This window comes from Somniosus microcephalus, chromosome 30 (assembly GCF_052327205.1).
Source record: "Somniosus microcephalus isolate GS21.2 chromosome 30, FLI_Smic_1.0, whole genome shotgun sequence".
Classification (NCBI taxonomy): domain Eukaryota; kingdom Metazoa; phylum Chordata; class Chondrichthyes; order Squaliformes; family Somniosidae; genus Somniosus; species Somniosus microcephalus.
Window position 1 is genome coordinate 3,586,348 of NC_141016.1, and position 17,436 is coordinate 3,603,783.

Below are 17,436 nucleotides of genomic sequence, written 5' to 3' on the forward strand. Positions count from 1 at the left end.
TGTTGATGACACTGGGGGCAACCCAGTGATAGCCTGATGGGTCAATTAATGAAGGCATCTTGAATCCAGTTCCGGTCCAGAATCCTGAAATATCTTTTCTCTTTCAGATTTAAAAAAAATGTTGTTTCATTGTGCGAAGATACGTTGTAAAGTTTGATTTGTAGTGTCAGCTGTGGCTCAGTGGGCAGCACTCTCGCCTCTGAGTCAGAAGGTTGTGGGTTCAAGTCCCACTCCAGAGACTCCAGCCCATAATCTAGGCTGGCACTCCCAGTGCAGTACTGAGGGAGCGCTGCACTGTCGGAGGGGCAGTACTGAGGGAGTGCTGCACTGTTGGAGGGGTAGTACTGAGTGAGTGCTGCACTGTTGGAGGGGTAGTACTGAGTGAGTGCTGCACTGTTGGAGGGGCAGTACTGAGGGAGCGCTGCACTGTTGGAGGGGTAGTACTGAGTGAGTGCTGCACTGTTGGAGGGGTAGTACTGAGTGAGTGCTGCACTGTTGGAGGGGCAGTACTGAGGGAGCGCTGCATTGTTGGAGGGGCAGTACTGAGGGAGCGCTGCACTGTTGGAGGGGTAGTACTGAGTGAGTGCTGCACTGTTGGAGGGGCAGTACTGAGGGAGCGCTGCATTGTTGGAGGGGCAGTACTGAGGGAGCGCTGCACTGTTGGAGGGGTAGTACTGAGTGAGTGCTGCACTGTTGGAGGGGCAGTACTGAGGGAGCGCTGCACTGTTGGAGGGGTAGTACTGAGTGAGTGCTGCACTGTCGGAGGGGCAGTACTGAGGGAGCGCTGCACTGTCGGAGGGGCAGTACTGAGGGAGTGCTGCACTGTTGGAGGGGTAGTACTGAGGGAGCGCTGCACTGTCGGAGGGGCAGTACTGAGGGAGTGCTGCACTGTTGGAGGGGTAGTACTGAGTGAGTGCTGCACTGTTGGAGGGGCAGTACTGAGGGAGCGCTGCACTGTTGGAGGGGTAGTACTGAGTGAGTGCTGCACTGTCGGAGGGGCAGTACTGAGGGAGCGCTGCACTGTTGGAGGGGTAGTACTGAGTGAGTGCTGCACTGTTGGAGGGGCAGTACTGAGGGAGCGCTGCACTGTTGGAGGGGCAGTACTGAGGGAGTGCTGCACTGTTGGAGGGGTAGTACTGAGTGAGTGCTGCACTGTTGGAGGGGCAGTACTGAGGGAGCGCTGCACTGTTGGAGGGGTAGTACTGAGTGAGTGCTGCACTGTTGGAGGGGCAGTACTGAGGGAGCGCTGCATTGTTGGAGGGGCAGTACTGAGGGAGCGCTGCACTGTTGGAGGGGTAGTACTGAGTGAGTGCTGCACTGTTGGAGGGGCAGTACTGAGGGAGCGCTGCACTGTTGGAGGGGTAGTACTGAGTGAGTGCTGCACTGTCGGAGGGGCAGTACTGAGGGAGCGCTGCACTGTCGGAGGGGCAGTACTGAGGGAGTGCTGCACTGTTGGAGGGGTAGTACTGAGGGAGCGCTGCACTGTCGGAGGGGCAGTACTGAGGGAGTGCTGCACTGTTGGAGGGGTAGTACTGAGTGAGTGCTGCACTGTTGGAGGGGCAGTACTGAGGGAGCGCTGCACTGTTGGAGGGGTAGTACTGAGTGAGTGCTGCACTGTCGGAGGGGCAGTACTGAGGGAGCGCTGCACTGTTGGAGGGGTAGTACTGAGTGAGTGCTGCACTGTTGGAGGGGCAGTACTGAGGGAGCGCTGCACTGTTGGAGGGGCAGTACTGAGGGAGTGCTGCACTGTTGGAGGGGTAGTACTGAGTGAGTGCTGCACTGTTGGAGGGGCAGTACTGAGGGAGCGCTGCACTGTTGGAGGGGTAGTACTGAGTGAGTGCTGCACTGTCGGAGGGGCAGTACTGAGGGAGCGCTGCACTGTTGGAGGGGTAGTACTGAGTGAGTGCTGCACTGTTGGAGGGGCAGTACTGAGGGAGCGCTGCACTGTTGGAGCGGCAGTACTGAGGGAGTGCTGCACTGTTGGAGGGGCAGTACTGAGGGAAAACTGCACTGTTGGAGGGGCAGTACTGAGGGAGCGCTGCACTGTCGGACGGTCACTACTGAGGGAGCGCTGCACTGTCAGAGGGGCAGTACTGAGGGAGCGCTGCACTGTTGGACGGTCACTACTGAGGGAGCGCTGCACTGTCAGAGGGGCAGTACTGAGGGAGCGCTGCATTGTTGGAGGGGCAGTACTGAGGGAGCGCTGCACTGTTGGAGGGGTAGTACTGAGTGAGTGCTGCACTGTTGGAGGGGCAGTACTGAGGGAGCGCTGCACTGTCGGAGGGGCAGTACTGAGGGAGTGCTGCACTGTTGGAGGGGTAGTACTGAGTGAGTGCTGCACTGTTGGAGGGGCAGTACTGAGGGAGCGCTGCACTGTTGGAGGGGTAGTACTGAGTGAGTGCTGCACTGTCGGAGGGGCAGTACTGAGGGAGCGCTGCACTGTTGGAGGGGTAGTACTGAGTGAGTGCTGCACTGTTGGAGGGGCAGTACTGAGGGAGCGCTGCACTGTTGGAGGGGCAGTACTGAGGGAGTGCTGCACTGTTGGAGGGGTAGTACTGAGTGAGTGCTGCACTGTTGGAGGGGCAGTACTGAGGGAGCGCTGCACTGTTGGAGGGGTAGTACTGAGTGAGTGCTGCACTGTCGGAGGGGCAGTACTGAGGGAGCGCTGCACTGTTGGAGGGGTAGTACTGAGTGAGTGCTGCACTGTTGGAGGGGCAGTACTGAGGGAGCGCTGCACTGTTGGAGCGGCAGTACTGAGGGAGTGCTGCACTGTTGGAGGGGCAGTACTGAGGGAAAACTGCACTGTTGGAGGGGCAGTACTGAGGGAGCGCTGCACTGTCGGACGGTCACTACTGAGGGAGCGCTGCACTGTCAGAGGGGCAGTACTGAGGGAGCGCTGCACTGTTGGACGGTCACTACTGAGGGAGCGCTGCACTGTCAGAGGGGCAGTACTGAGGGAGCGCTGCACTGTCGGACGGTCACTACTGAGGGAGCGCTGCACTGTCAGAGGGGCAGTACTGAGGGAGCGCTGCACTGTTGGAGGGGTAGTACTGAGTGAGTGCTGCACTGTTGGAGGGGCAGTACTGAGGGAGTGCTGCACTGTTGGAGCGGCAGTACTGAGGGAGTGCTGCACTGTTGGAGCGGCAGTACTGAGGGAGTGCTGCACTGTTGGAGGGGCAGTACTGAGGGAAAACTGCACTGTTGGAGGGGCAGTACTGAGGGAGCGCTGCACTGTCGGACGGTCACTACTGAGGGAGCGCTGCACTGTCAGAGGGGCAGTACTGAGGGAGCGCTGCACTGTCGAAGGGTCAGTACTGAGGGGGCGCTGCACTGTCGGAGGGGCAGTACTGAGGGAGTGCTGCACTGTCAGAGGGGCAGTACTGAGGGAGCGCTGCACTGTCGGAGGGTCACTACTGAGGGAGCGTTGCATTGTCAGAGGGGCAGTACTGAAGGAGCGCAGCACTGTCGGAGGGGCAGTACTGAGGGAGGGCCGCATTGTCGGAGGGGTATTACTGGGGGAGCGCTGCACTATCAGAGGGGCAGTACTGAGGGAGCGCCGCACTGTCGGAGGGGCAGTACTGAGGGAGCGCCGCACTGTCGGAGGGGCAGTACTGAGGGAGCGCCGCACTGTCGGAGGGGCAGTACTGAGGGAGCGCCGCACTATCAGAGGGGCAGTACTGAGGGAGCGCCGCACTGTCGGAGGGGCAGTACTGAGGGAGCGCCGCACTGTCGGAGGGGCAGTACTGAGGGAGCGCCGCACTATCAGAGGGGCAGTACTGAGGGAGCGCCGCACTGTCAGAGGGCCCCTCTTTTGGATGAGACGTTAAACCGAGGCCCCGTCTGCTCTCTCAGGTGGACGTAAAAGATCCCATGGCACTATTTCAAAGAAGAGCAGGGGGGAGTTCTCCCTGGTGTCCTGGCCAATATTTATCCCTCAATCAACATCACTAAAACAGATTATCTGGTCATTTATCACATTACTGTTTGTGGGAGCTTGCTGTGCGCAAATTGGCTGCCGCGTTTCCCACATTACAACAGTGACTACACTTCAAAAAATACTTCATTGGCTGTAAAGCGCTTTGAGACGTCCGGTGGTCGTGAAAGGCGCTATATAAATGCAAGTCTTTCCTTTAAGTGAGTCCGATTAAAGCCCACAATCTGTGTGCTCACTTTACTGTGAAATAGGGCCACTCATCATTTCATAACAGGCTTGTTCTCACCATACGTTTGGTAGCCTACCTTAGGACAGATTGAAGCATTGCACATATGGAAAACACAAATATCTAGTTCAGGTCACAAGAGAATATTATTCACTCGTGTGTGTCTCTATCTTTGTCTTTTATACTGTATCTCTCTGTCTCTCTCTCTCTATATATATATTATTATTATTATCTCTGCTATTCTGTTGCATGAGATGTTAAACCGAGGCCCTGTTTTTCCTCTCGGTTAGACTAAGATCCCCTGGCACTATTTGGACGGAGAGCTGGGGTGTTCATGCTGGTGTCCTGGGGCCAATATTTATCCCTCAACCAACATCACTTAAAAAATAAATGATCTAATCAGTGAAAGAAAGAACTTGCATTTATATAGCGCCTTTCATGACCTCTGGATGTTCTGGGAATATAGGCCTAGAAATTGGGTTTTGGCGCAGCGACGGCTTTAGCGCCGGAAGTTAGTGCCGGAGCTAAGTCGCGCTGGGCGGGCCAAAAATTCAATAGTTCTGCGCCCAAACGGCTGCCGGCGCTGCTGAGAGCTGTTTGCGCCTGAAAACTGGCGCTACGCGCTGAATATCGGCGCTATTCCGGCGCTGCGGCGCCCGCTGCGGTGCGGCAGGTTCGGGAAGTGCAGGCCTCCTCCTTCCCTTAAGGAGGAGCTGCCTGCACCCGGCCGCGGCCCGCGAAAATCATTGTAAAAATGAGCCCGGCACCTCGGACAAGTGCCGGGCTTGCTTCTGTTCCGGGGGGGCGGGGGGGGAAGTCCGGGGAGGGAGCTGCGGCCAGGCGGCCGGCGGGAAAGCGGCCGGCCGCCGCGGGGCCTTTAATGCGCCGGCGCAAAGTCATGTAAGACTCTGTTGCCAGAGTCTTAGTTGCGGCTGCCACGGGCGAGGCGGCCGCAACTGAATTTCGGCGCTGGGGCCCGTCGGCATGGCAACCGGGACGCTGCGCACACCGATGACGTCATCGGTGCCGGCGCAGCGCTACCGGTCTACCGCGGCGGAAGGGCCCCAGGCAATTTCGGCGCCGGCGCCAATTGCAGCGCTAGGCCCTCTAGCGCCGCAAAATCGGCGCTAAGGGCACTGAATTTCTAGGCCATAATCTGTTTCATCCCACCGTTAATTACCGAATTAAATTACCACCTCTAGTTCGACCAGCGATGCTTACGGAATGATCTCTTCATTGTGTCACCTGGGAAATCAAACACTTCAAAGCTAAGACTGTGTTGCTACGGATTCTCACTGCCCTCCCACAGATTGCCGCTCTATCTGCCCTTCCATCTCCCACTACATCCAAGTGGCATCATTGTGGACTGCCAATCCCACGTAAAGTTGCACCGTAAACTCCTTTACCCAGAGAGTGGTGAGAATGTGGAACTCGCGACCACAGGGAGTGGTTGAGGTGAATAGTAAAGATACATTTAAAGAAAGAAAGAAAGACTTGCATTTATATAGCACCTTTCACGACCACCGGACATCTCAAAGCGCTTTACAGCCAATGAAGTACTTTTGAAGTGTGGTCACTGTTGTAATGTGGGAAACGCGGCAGCCAATTCGCGCACAGCAAGCTCCCAATAACAGCAATGTGATAAATGACCAGATAATCTGTTTTAGGTGATGTAGGTTGAGGGATAAATATTGGTCCCAGGGCACCGGGGAGAACTCCCCTGCTCTTCTTCCAATAGTGGCTGTGGGATCTTTTACGTCCACCTGAGAGAGCAGACGGGGCCTCGGTTTAACATCTCATCCGAGAGACGGCACCTCCGACAGTGTGGCGCTCCCTTAGTACTGCCCCTCCGACAGTGCAGCACTCACTCAGTACTGCCCCTCTGACAGTGCAGCGCGCCCTCAGTACTGCCCCTCCGACAGTGCAGCACTCCCTCAGCACTGCCCCTCTGACAGTGCAGCACTCCCTCAGTACTGCCCCTCCGACAGTGCAGCGCTCCTTCAGTACTGCCCCTCCGACAGTGCAGGACTCCCTCAGTACTGCCCCTCCGACAGTGCAGCACTCCCTCAGTACTGCCCCTCCGACAGTGCAGCACTCCCTCAGTACTGCCCCTCCGACAGTGCGGCGCTCCCTCAGTACTGCCCCTCCGACAGTGCAGCGCTCCCTCAGTACTGCCCCTCCGACAGTGCAGCACTCACTCAGTACTGCCCCTCTGACAGTGCAGCGCGCCCTCAGTACTGCCCCTCCGACAGTGCAGCACTCCCTCAGCACTGCCCCTCTGACAGTGCAGCACTCCCTCAGTACTGCCCCTCTGACAGTGCAGCACTCCCTCAGTACTGCCCCTCCAACAGTGCAGCGCTCCTTCAGTACTGCCCCTCCGACAGTGCAGGACTCCCTCAGTACTGCCCCTCCGACAGTGCAGCACTCCCTCAGTACTGCCCCTCCGACAGTGCAGCGCTCCCTCAGTACTGCCCCCCTGACAGTGCAGCACTCTGGGGAGGCTAGATAAGCATATGAGGGAGAAGGGAATCGAGGGTTATTCTGATAGAGTGAGATGAGGAAAGACAGGAGGAGGCTCGAGTGGAGCATAAACACTGGCATGGACTGGTTGGGCCGAACGGCCTGTTTCTGTACCGTATATCCTTTGTAAACTTTTCCAATATCCCCCCCGCTGCCTTCTCAAGTCCCTCAGCGATTGAAGTGGTGGGGCTGGAATATCGACTCACCCCCCACCGATCAGGAAACCTACTAACAGCTTCTGTGTTTCACTCCGCAGGTCGCGACTGGCAGACTTCCTGTCCAACTGCCAACCCTCCGCGCTATCAGTGAGCGGCTGTTTCCGAGAGAACTACGCGGCTTGCTTACTCTCCTACTCAGGACTCATCGGTAAGTGGAGACTCGGACCAGTCTGGTGATCGGACCTGGAGGGCGGCAGTGCTATTGTGGCCGTGTGAAGCCAGATTTAGTTTAATTCTCCTCCGGAAAATATTCTTTTCTGCAGCTGGGGGTACAAAGCAAGACGCCAGAGACTTAGGGTTGTCAAACTCTGATTCGACGTTTCCCTGGAGGTTTCATCACATGACCTCGTGTCTCCAACCGCCCCCCACCATTGGTTGCCCAACGTGTCCATCATGGCGGGGCTCCACCTTCCCACAACCAATGGCGAATCCCACAGACTCTTCGTTACCCGATTGGATTGGCCAGGAATATCAGTCAGACAGACTATTTCCCCATCTCCAGTATCGTTACAACTAATAAACAACATTGTTCGAAGAAAATGAAACAGAAACATCTGTTTTTAATATCTCGCTGATTTTTCTACGTGGGTTTTGCTTGCAGGAGATTAATCTTCAATTCCTGGAGACTCGGGTTGGCAACTCTTCAGAGACTCGAGCACAAAATCCAGGCTGACACGTCAGTGCAGTACTGAGGGAGTGCCGCACTGTCGGAGGGGCAGTACTGAGGGAGCGCCGCACTGTCGGAGGGGCAGTACTGAGGGAGCGCCGCACTGTCGGAGGGGCAGTACTGAGGGAGCGCTGCACTGTCGGAGGGGCAGTACTGAGGGAGCGCTGCACTGTCGGAGGGGCAGTACTGAGGGAGCGCAGCACTGTCGGAGGGGCAGTACTGAGGGAGCGCCGCACTGTCAGAGGGGCAATACTGAGGGAGCGCCGCGCTGTCGGAGGGGCAGTACTGAGGGAGCGCAGCACTGTCGGAGGGGCAGTACTGAGGGAGTGCTGCACTGTCAGAGGGCAGTACTGAGGGAGTGCTGCACTGTCAGAGGGGCAGTACTGACGGAGTGCTGCATTGTCAGAGGGCAGTACTGAGGGTGTGCTGCACTGTCGGATGGGCAGTACTGAGGGAGCGCTGCACTGTCAGAGGGGCAGTACTGAGGGAGTGCTGCACTGTCAGAGGGCAGTACTGAGGGAGTGCTGCACTGTTGGATGGGCAGTACTGAGGGAGCGCTGCACTGTCAGAGGGCAGTACTGAGGGAATGCTGCACTGTCGGATGGGCAGTACTGAGGGAGCGCTGCACTGTTAGAGGGGCAGTACTAAGGGAGTGCTGCACTGTCGGAGGGGCAGTACTGAGGGAGCGCTGCACTGTCAGGGGGCAGTACTGAGCGAGTGCTGCACTGTCGGAGGGGCAGTACTAAGGGAGCGCCGCACTGTCGGAAGGGCAGTACTGAGGGAGCGCTGCACTGACAGAGGGGCAGTACTAAGGGAGCGCCGCACTGTCGGAGGGGCAGTACTAAGGGAGCGCCGCACTGTCAGATCGGCAGTACTAAGGGAGCGCCGCACTGTCGGAGGGGCAGTACTAAGGGAGCGCCGCACTGTCGGAGGGGCAGTACTGAGGGAGTGCCGCACTGTCGGAGGGGCAGTACTGAGGGAGCGCCGCACTGTCGGAAGGGCAGTACTGAGGGAGCGCCGCACTGCCTGAGGGCAGTACTGAGGGAGAGCTCCACTGTCGGAGGGGCAGTACTGAGGGAGCGCCGCACTGTTGGAGGAGCAGTACTGAGGAAGCGCCGCACTGTAGGAGGAGCAGTACTGACGGAGCGCCGCAATGTCGGAGGGGCAGTACTGAGGGAGCGCCGCACTGTTGGAGGGGCAGTACTGAGGGAGCGCCGCAATGTCGGAGGGACAGTACTGAGGGAGCGCCGCACTGTCGGAGGGGCAGTACTGAGGGAGCGCCGCACTGTCGGAGGAGCAGTACTGAGGGAACGCCGCTCTGTCGGAGGGGCAGTACTGAGGGAGTGCTGCACTGTCGGAGGTGCTGTCTTTCAGATGAGACATTAAGCCGAGGCCCCATCTGCTCTCTCAGGTGGATGTAAAAGATCCCACGGCCACTTTTTCGAAGAAGCGCAGGGGAATTATCCCCGGTATCCTGGGGCCATTATTTATCCCTCAATCATAATCACTAAAAAACACAGACGATCTGGTCATTGCTGTTTGTGGGAGCTTGCTGTGCGCACATTGTCTGCCGCGTTTCCTACATTACAACAGGGACCACACTTCAAAAAGTACTTCATTGGCTGTAAAGCACTTTGGGAGGTCCTGAGGACATGAAAGGTGCCGGAGCAATGCGAGCCTGTCTTTTATACCAGTCCCCTCCAGCAGCATTTTTTGAGAGCAGCATTTAGGGAAGCAAGACGCGTGACGGAGATTAATGCAGAACATCAGACAGCGAGAATCAGCCAGGCGGGAGCGTTATACAACTTAAATGGAAGATGTCACCCGAAAATTAAAGAAACTGCATTGAGTCAGTTTTGTTTTCATTGCTGTTCCTCTCACCCCATCCCTGATGGATTATAGTTCCACGGGCGTGAGCAGCCTACCGGGGACTCGCCTGAGTGCCGGACTTCACGCCAGCTATTCGGCCACAGGGGGCACTGCCGAAGAATCTGATCCTGTGCTTCTTGTGCAGACTCCAGCTGGGGCTGATAAATCAGGAGTGGGAACTCCCGCTAGATTTATTTCGCCCTCCCTCCACCCTCCCCCCCACCAGCCGCGCCCCCCCATCCCCCTCCCTCCCCCCCCACCACCAACTCCGCTTCCCAGCTGCCGGGGTGCTGAGGTCGATCGTATGGCCGGAGCCCTCACAGCATTCAAGAAGCATTTAGATGAGCACTTGAAACGCCATAGCATACAAGGCTATGGACCAAGTGCTGGAAAATGGGATTAGAATAGACAGGGCTTGATGGCCGGCGCGGACACAACGGGCCGAAGGGCCTCTTTCTGTGCTGTATAACTCTCTGACTCTAGGTGAGACGGACCAGGACCGCTGTTTCCCCACTGGCTCAGTGCCTCCAGTCAGGCGGCGCGCTGAAAACTCGGGGGAGGTGGTTATATAAGGCTTTTAAAAATAACTCTTGTCAGATTGATTCTGAAAGGCAAAAAAAACCCCTGAAAATTGCAGTGGGCAACTTTTACAAAAAGTTTTTAAAAATTGCCTTTCTGATTGACATTAACAACTCTAATGTAGATATCGGCTCGAACTTGTTGCATTTTTCTCCAGTTAGGGCGGCTCTGCCATTTGTCCTTCTATTAGCAATCAATAAAACCCAACATCTCATGGGATGCTCTGTGAATAAAGAGCACATGAAAAGCCGAGTTCACCAAAGGGGGCTTTAAACGGAATTATCTGACAAATTCAGGCAAGTAATACGTAGAGCAGAAAACTTCAAAGGTGCTTGTGTCTCTGCCAGGCTGAGGGCGCACTGAGTGCATTTCAGCGACACAGATGAAAGCTTCGATTTCATCCATGGGAAGCAGTTTTGAAGAAAATTGCTTGAGCGAGAATTTGCTCCTTTTTGAAGGTTTGCATTTAATTCCAGCAATAGGGAGGCGCAGTTAAATTCTCCTTCGAGAACCAAGTTATTCTTCAGCTCGTTCCCTCAGTTAGTGTTGACCTTTTGCAAATTCTGGCAGCAGCCAGTGTCTTACTGAGACATTTCATCGAAAAATGTAAAAATCTTAGACAGGCAGAATATCATTCCTAACACTACCTGATAATCGATAGGCTACCGACCGAAGTATAGTCAGGAGGTTTAGCTGCAAATCCTGGCCTTCTCATTGCAGTACTGAGGTATTCCCATATATATTTTTAAAAATTCATTTATGGGATCTGGGTGTCGCTGGCAATGCCAGCATTTATTGCCCATCCCTAATCGCCCTTGAGAAGGTGGTGGTGAGCCGCCTTCTTGAACCGCTGCAGTCCGTGTGGTGAAGGTGCTCCCACAGTGCTGTTAGGGAGGGAGTTCCAGGATTTTGACCCAGCGATGATGAAGGATCAGCCGATATACTTCTAAGTCAGGATGGTGTGTGACTTGGAGGGGAACTTGGAGGTGGTGGTGTTCCCATGCGCCTGCTGCCCTTGTCCTTCTAGGTGGAAGAGGTCGCAGGTTTGGGAGATGCTGCCGAAGAAGCCTTGGCGAGTTGCTGCAGTGCATCTTGTAGATGGTACACACTGCAGCCATGGTGCGCCGGTGGTGGAGGGAGTGAATGTTTAAGGTGGTGGATGGGGTGCCAATCAAGCGGGCTGCTTTGTCCTGAATCACAGAAACCCCACAGTGCAGATAGAGGCCATTTCGGCCCATCGAGCCTGCACCAACACATATCCCACCCGATCCCCGTAACCCCTACACCAACACATATCCCACCCTATCCTTGTAACCCCATGTATTTAATCCCCCTAACACTAAGGGTCAATTTATCATAGCCAATCAACCTAACCCGCACATCTTTGGACTGTGGGAGGAAATTGGAGCACCCGGAGAAAACCCACGCAAACACGGGGAGAATGTGCAAACTCCACACAGACAGTCACCCGAGGCCGGATTCGAACCCGGGTCTCTGGCGCTGTGAGGCAACAGTGCTAACCACTATGCCACCGTGCTGCCCACCTGGATGGTGTTGAGCTTCTTGAGTGTTGTTGGAGCTGCACTCATCGAGCGCGGTCGAGGGGGTTGTTCAGCCTGATTGCCTGTCTCTCTTCCGCGGCCATGTTCGCGCCCGGGTGGCCCTGGAGATGGAGCACGCGGTGTCCGCTGGCACGCTTGAGGCCTTCCGTGACCAGTGGGCGCCGCAGGGACTGGAGTGCTTCATCACCCTGGCCAACCAAATTTTAATTTAATTTGTTACAGTTCCTTTAAAGTTTTATTAATTTACAGTCAATTTTGTTTAATCACCCCAATAACAGAGCTGCACTCATCCAGGCACGTGGCGAGCGCGCCATCACACTCCTGACTTGTGCCTTGCAGATGGTGCAGAATCTTTGGGGAGTCAGCAGGGAAAAGACATTGGGCTGGATTGTCATTGGGCCTTGGAGGCGTGTGGGGGGTTAAAATCCCAAAATCAGGGGTCCCGACCCCATCCCGCTCCCATCCCGCCTCCATGCCAGTTTCAAAGGAGGCGGGTACCCGCCCCGCACTGGGACCCGCCTCCCCGAGGCGGGAAGGGGATTAGTGCCAATTAACTGCCTGTTAACAGGTAGTTAACAGGCAGTTTTTAGCCTAATCCCTATTTTCATTGTTAAAATGTGGGATTCCCGACGGCTCCAAACCACGCCAAGTTAGAGGAGGCGGGCCGTCGGGATGAAGGGCTTGGAGGGTTCGAGATGTCCGGTGTTCAGGTGAGTGATGGGTGCATGAGTACAAAGGTAAGTGTGTTTGGTGTGTGTAAAGTGTTTAAAGAAGTTTTACTTACCTTTACAGCCTTCCTTCCTTCAGGTCTCGGGAGTCCCTCATCTCACTGGCACAGAAAGCAGAATGGCTGCAAGCTGTCAAAAATTGCAGCATTGAGCTTTCTGTTCCGGGGAGATCTCTAAATCATCCTGAGAGGAAGGAATTCACCTGGAGTACAGATTGTCAGTGTTTGACTGCTTCAAACAGCTGTGAAACGCTGATATTTCATCTGTCAAAAGGTCTTGACAGATGAAATGTCAATCTGTGATGTCACCTGTTGCCGGGTGGCCCTTAATTGGCCTGCTGAGCCCACTGGGCGGGCTCAACAAGGTCAATCAAGTGAAAATCACGTGGGTTGGCCACAACTCGATGGAGGCGGGACTACAACCCCGAAAGTTGTAGTCCCGTCTCCTACACGCCTCCTCAATGAAAATCCAGCCCATAGAGTCTATTTTTCAGGCATAAAATGGGTGCAAAACCTCCCAATTTTGGCGCCTGTGCCCCATGCCCAATTCACCCCCGATGTGCCAAACAGGAAATTGGAATGGACCGTGTTTAGGTTGCCTGGGCGCCCACCTGATACAGGCATTGGTGCCCATGCATATGCTAATCAGGGGCCTAATACCAGTGTTAGGACCCAAAATTGGTGAAACTCTAGCACAAGCTCTGATTCGTCTTTCTGAGTCTCCAGTGGCCATCCTACACTTACTGTGCTCCTGGCTCAATGTTTATCCTTCAACCAACACCTAAAAATCAGATGAGTTGGTCATTATCTCAGTGCTGTTTGTGGGAGCTTGCTGTGCGCAAATTGGCTGCCGCGTTTCCATCATCGCAACAGTGACCACACTTCACAAATGCTTCATTGGCTGTGAAGCGCTTTGGGATGTCCTGAGGTGGTGAAAGGCGTGGGAGAAATAGCAAGTTCTTTCTTTCTTGTCCATCAGGTGACACATCTCCGTCAGTTTCATTCGGCCTCTTTTGTCCCCCACAGGAAGTGACATGACTCCAAACTACGTCGACACGACTGACATTGTAGTGGCTCCGTGGTGCACGTGTAGCGGCAGTGGGAACCAGAAGGAAGAATGCGACAAGTTTCTGAACCATTTCAAAGAGAATGCCTGTCTCAGTAAGCCGAGTGTTGCAGTGCGCATGGGCTCGGGTAACATGCTGCCCTTGTTAAGCTTCTGAAAGGTGTATTTTCAGCTCCAACCACCACACATCCCCAAGGGCCAAGTTTACAAAAAAAATATAAAAAGCCGCTGGTGGCAGTGCCTTAGGCATTCATTGCTTAACTCATAAATAGCAAGGAGAAAACATTGTAAGCCCATTTGTACCGCGGTGTAAGGGGGTAGTGTCAAAGCGATCTTTGATAATTGTTAAAATGCTTGTGATGCATACAGTGCAGGGCTGAGTCTCTGATCATGTTCTGTGACTAGTCTGTTAAGGTAGGTGTCAGCCCTGAATCAGTGGGCCGCACCCTCGCCTCTGAGTCAGAAGGTTGTGGGTTCAAGTCCCACTCCAGAGACTCGAGCACACAATCCAGGCCGACGCTCCAGTGGAGTGCTGCGCTGCCGGAGGTGCCGTCTTTCAGATGAGACGTTAAACCGAGGCCCCGTCTGTCTTCTCAGGTGGATGTAAAAGATCCCAGGGCACTATTTTGAAGAAGAGTAGGGGGGGGAGTTCTCCCCGGTGTCCAGGGCCAATATTTATCCCTCAATCAACATCACTAAAAACAGATTATTTGGTCATTATCACATTGCTGTTTGTGGGAGCTTGCTGTGCGTAAATTGGCTGCCGCGTTTCCCACATTACAACAATGACTGCACTTCAAAAAGTACTTCATTGGGTGTTAGGCGCTTTGGGACGTCCTGAGGTGGTGAAAGGCGTTGGAGAAATGCGAATCTTTCTTCCTTTTCTTGTATATAAGGGCAAATTGTTGCATTTGGGATGTGTGGCTTGCTGGGAACTGGACAAGGTGGCCAGGATTTTATGGTCAGCTTCAGAACATTAACTGTGCCGGTGCCCTCTCGATCGTGGAGGACTGTAGTCTAAATGGAAGACCGCAGCTAAGCTCCAGCAATCTTAATTTTCCACTGAGTCCCAGTTCCCACATAGCTGCTCCTGACTGGCAAAGTTGCAGAGAATTACATAGAATGTGCAGCACAGAAACAGGCCATTCGGTCCAACTGGTCCGTGCCGGTGTTTCTGCTCCACACAAGCCTCCTCCTGTATTGATTTCTTTGTGGGTTCAATAACGACTCATTTATGAAAGAGAATGAGTTTTAATCTAAAGTATATTCAACTCTTTATACAGCCTTTTACAAGACACACCATGCTGTGATGCACCTAGAAACAAAACTGAAAGTAAAACTGTCAGCCTGCTTGTCTGTGTCACATGACCTCTGCTGCTCAGGCACAAGCAATCAAAAACACAGACAAATATGCTGTAAGGCATAAGTAATCAAACACAGACAAATATCATCACTATTTGCTGATATCATTACACCTCCCACCCCTTTTTATCTCACCCCATCAGCATAACCTTCTATTCCTTTCTCCCTCATGTGTTTATCCAGCCTCCCCACAAATGCATCAGCGCTATTCACCTCAACCACTCCCTGTGGGAGTGAGTTCCACATTCTCACCACTAACCGAATAAAACCGGACGGACCGCCCGGCATCGACCTCGGCACCGGCTACAGACACGATGACGGCACACCCAGCCCAGTCGACCCTGCAAAGTCCTCCTCACCAGCTGGGGACTTGTGCCAAAATTGGGAGAGCTGTCCCACAGACTAATCAAGCAACAGCCTGACATAGTCATACTCACAGAATCATACCTTTCAGCCAATGTCCCAAACTCCTCCATCACCATCCCTGGGTATGTCCTGTCCCACCAGCAGGACAGACCCACCAGGGGTGGCGGCACAGTGGTATACAGTCAGGAAGGAATGGTCCTGGGAGTCCTCAACATTGACTCTGGACCCCATGATGTCTCATGGCTTCAGGTCAAGCATGGGCAAGGAAACCTCCTGCTGATTCCCACCTACCGCCCTCCCTCAGCTGATGAATCAGTACTCCTCCATGTTGAACACCAATTGGAAGAAGCACTGAGAGTAGCATGGGCACAGACTGTACTGTGGGGGACTTCAATGCCTATCACAAGAGTGGCTCGGTAGCACCACTACTGACTGAGCTGGCCGAGTCCTGAAGGACTTAGCTGCCAGTCTGGGCCTGCGACAGGTGATGAGAGAACCAACATGAGGGAAAAACATACTTGACCTCGTCCTCACCAATCTACCTGTCACAGATGCATCTGTCCATGAGAGCATTGGTAGCAGTGACCACCGCACAGTCATTGTGGAGACGAAGTCCCGTCTTCACACTGAGGACACCCTCGATCGTGTTGTGTGGCACTACCGCCGTGCTACATGGGATAGATTCAGAACAGATCTAGCAGCTCAAAACTGGGCATCCATGAGGCGCTGTGGGCCATCAGCTGCAGCGGAATTGTATTCCACCACAGTTTGTAACCTCATGGCCCGGCATATCCCTCACTCTACCATTACCATAAGCCCAGAGGACCAACCCTGGTTCAATAAGGAGTGTAGAAGAGTATGCCAGGAGCAGCACCAGGCGTACCTAAAATGAGGTGCCAACCTGGGGAAGCTGCAACACAGGATTACATGCATGCTAAAAAGTGGAAGCAGCATGCTATAGACAGGGCTAAGCGATCCCACAATCATCGGATCAGATCAAAGCTCCGCAGTCCTGCCACATCCAGTCGTGAATGATGGTGGACCATTAAACAACTAACGGGAGGAGGAGGCTCCATGAACATTCCCATCCTCAATGAAAGCTGGTATTCTGCAGCGAGTGACTCAGCTCCTGACTCCCCAAAAGATGCCTACATCCCATGAACAAATAAAAGAAAAACATACAATGTAAAAATTCCCCCTCCAATATGAACAGAATTTTTTCCCAGCTCACTAAATATTTTAGATAGAACAAACATCTTCAAATGCAGAATGTTGTGTATGCTATATGTAAAGCAAACTCCCCTTTATAAGTGTACAATATTACAGGCTCTGGAGATTACAGCCTTCATCGGGGAGTAGTTAATAGTTCCTCTGGAAAGTCTACCCAGTGAATTAAATCTGTCTCCAACAATTCTAATTCAGTGAACACATTTCTGTGGACAGGTGTCTGATGTTTCTATGGAGATTTAAGTATGGTGAACAGGCCCAGGGGAAGATCTGCACAGCATTAATCTCCAGGGGACCTTTTAACTTTGAAACTGTGGAATATTCTGCCCAGTGTCCTCGTCAATAAGGAACACTTTCCATGGCCTTAATGTCTTTCTATAATTGGCTGCTCAGGTCCGCACACAGCACGCCAACTGTGCCCTAACCATTGCCTTGTACAAATCTATTACTGCTTCTTTACTCTTGTACTCTCTGCTCCTACACTAAAACCCAACAGAGGAGGCAAGGCTAAAAAGTTCAGAAAGCAGTCCAAAAACAGCCAAGTATTTGCATCTTCCACCCTTCGTAAACTTCAGCTCATTCAAAACTCTGCTGCCCATGTCCTAACTCGCACCCACTCCCGTTCACCCATCACCCCTGTGCTCACTGCCCCGTGTCCTAACACGCACCCAGTCCCGTTCACCCATCACCCCCTGTGCTCACTGCCCCGTGTCCTAACTCACACCCACTCCCGTTCACCCATCACCCCCTGTGCTCACTGCCCCGTGTCCTAACTCGCACCCAGTCCCGTTCACCCATCACCCCCTGTGCTCACTGCCCCGTGTCCTAACTCGCACCCACTCCCGTTCACCCATCACCCCTGTGCTCACTGCCCCGTGTCCTAACTCGCACCCAGTCCTGTTCACCCATCACCCCCCGTGCTCACTGCCCCGTGTCCTAACTCGCACCCAGTCCCGTTCACCCATCACCCCCTGTGCTCACTGCCCCGTGTCCTAACTCGCACCAAGTCCCGTTCGCCCATCACCCCCTGTCCTCTGCCCCCGTGTCCTAACTCGCACCCAGTCCCGTTCACCAATCACCCCCTGTCCTCTGCCCCCGTGTCCTAACTCGCAC

At 54.1% G+C, this 17,436-nt stretch overlaps 1 protein-coding gene across 2 annotated transcripts in view; it reads left to right on the forward strand.

Annotated features, from left to right (window-relative positions):
* The window catches only part of LOC147097864 (GDNF family receptor alpha-2-like), a 304,046-nt gene that overhangs the window by 249,322 nt on the left and 37,288 nt on the right, over positions 1 to 17,436 (forward strand). For both annotated transcript variants that reach the window (XM_085970898.1, XM_085970899.1), the window contains 2 exons: positions 6,937 to 7,046; positions 13,329 to 13,463. In XM_085970898.1, the coding sequence (XP_085827024.1) occupies positions 6,937 to 7,046; positions 13,329 to 13,463 (245 nt within the window). The remainder of the gene's footprint in view (positions 1 to 6,936; positions 7,047 to 13,328; positions 13,464 to 17,436) is intronic.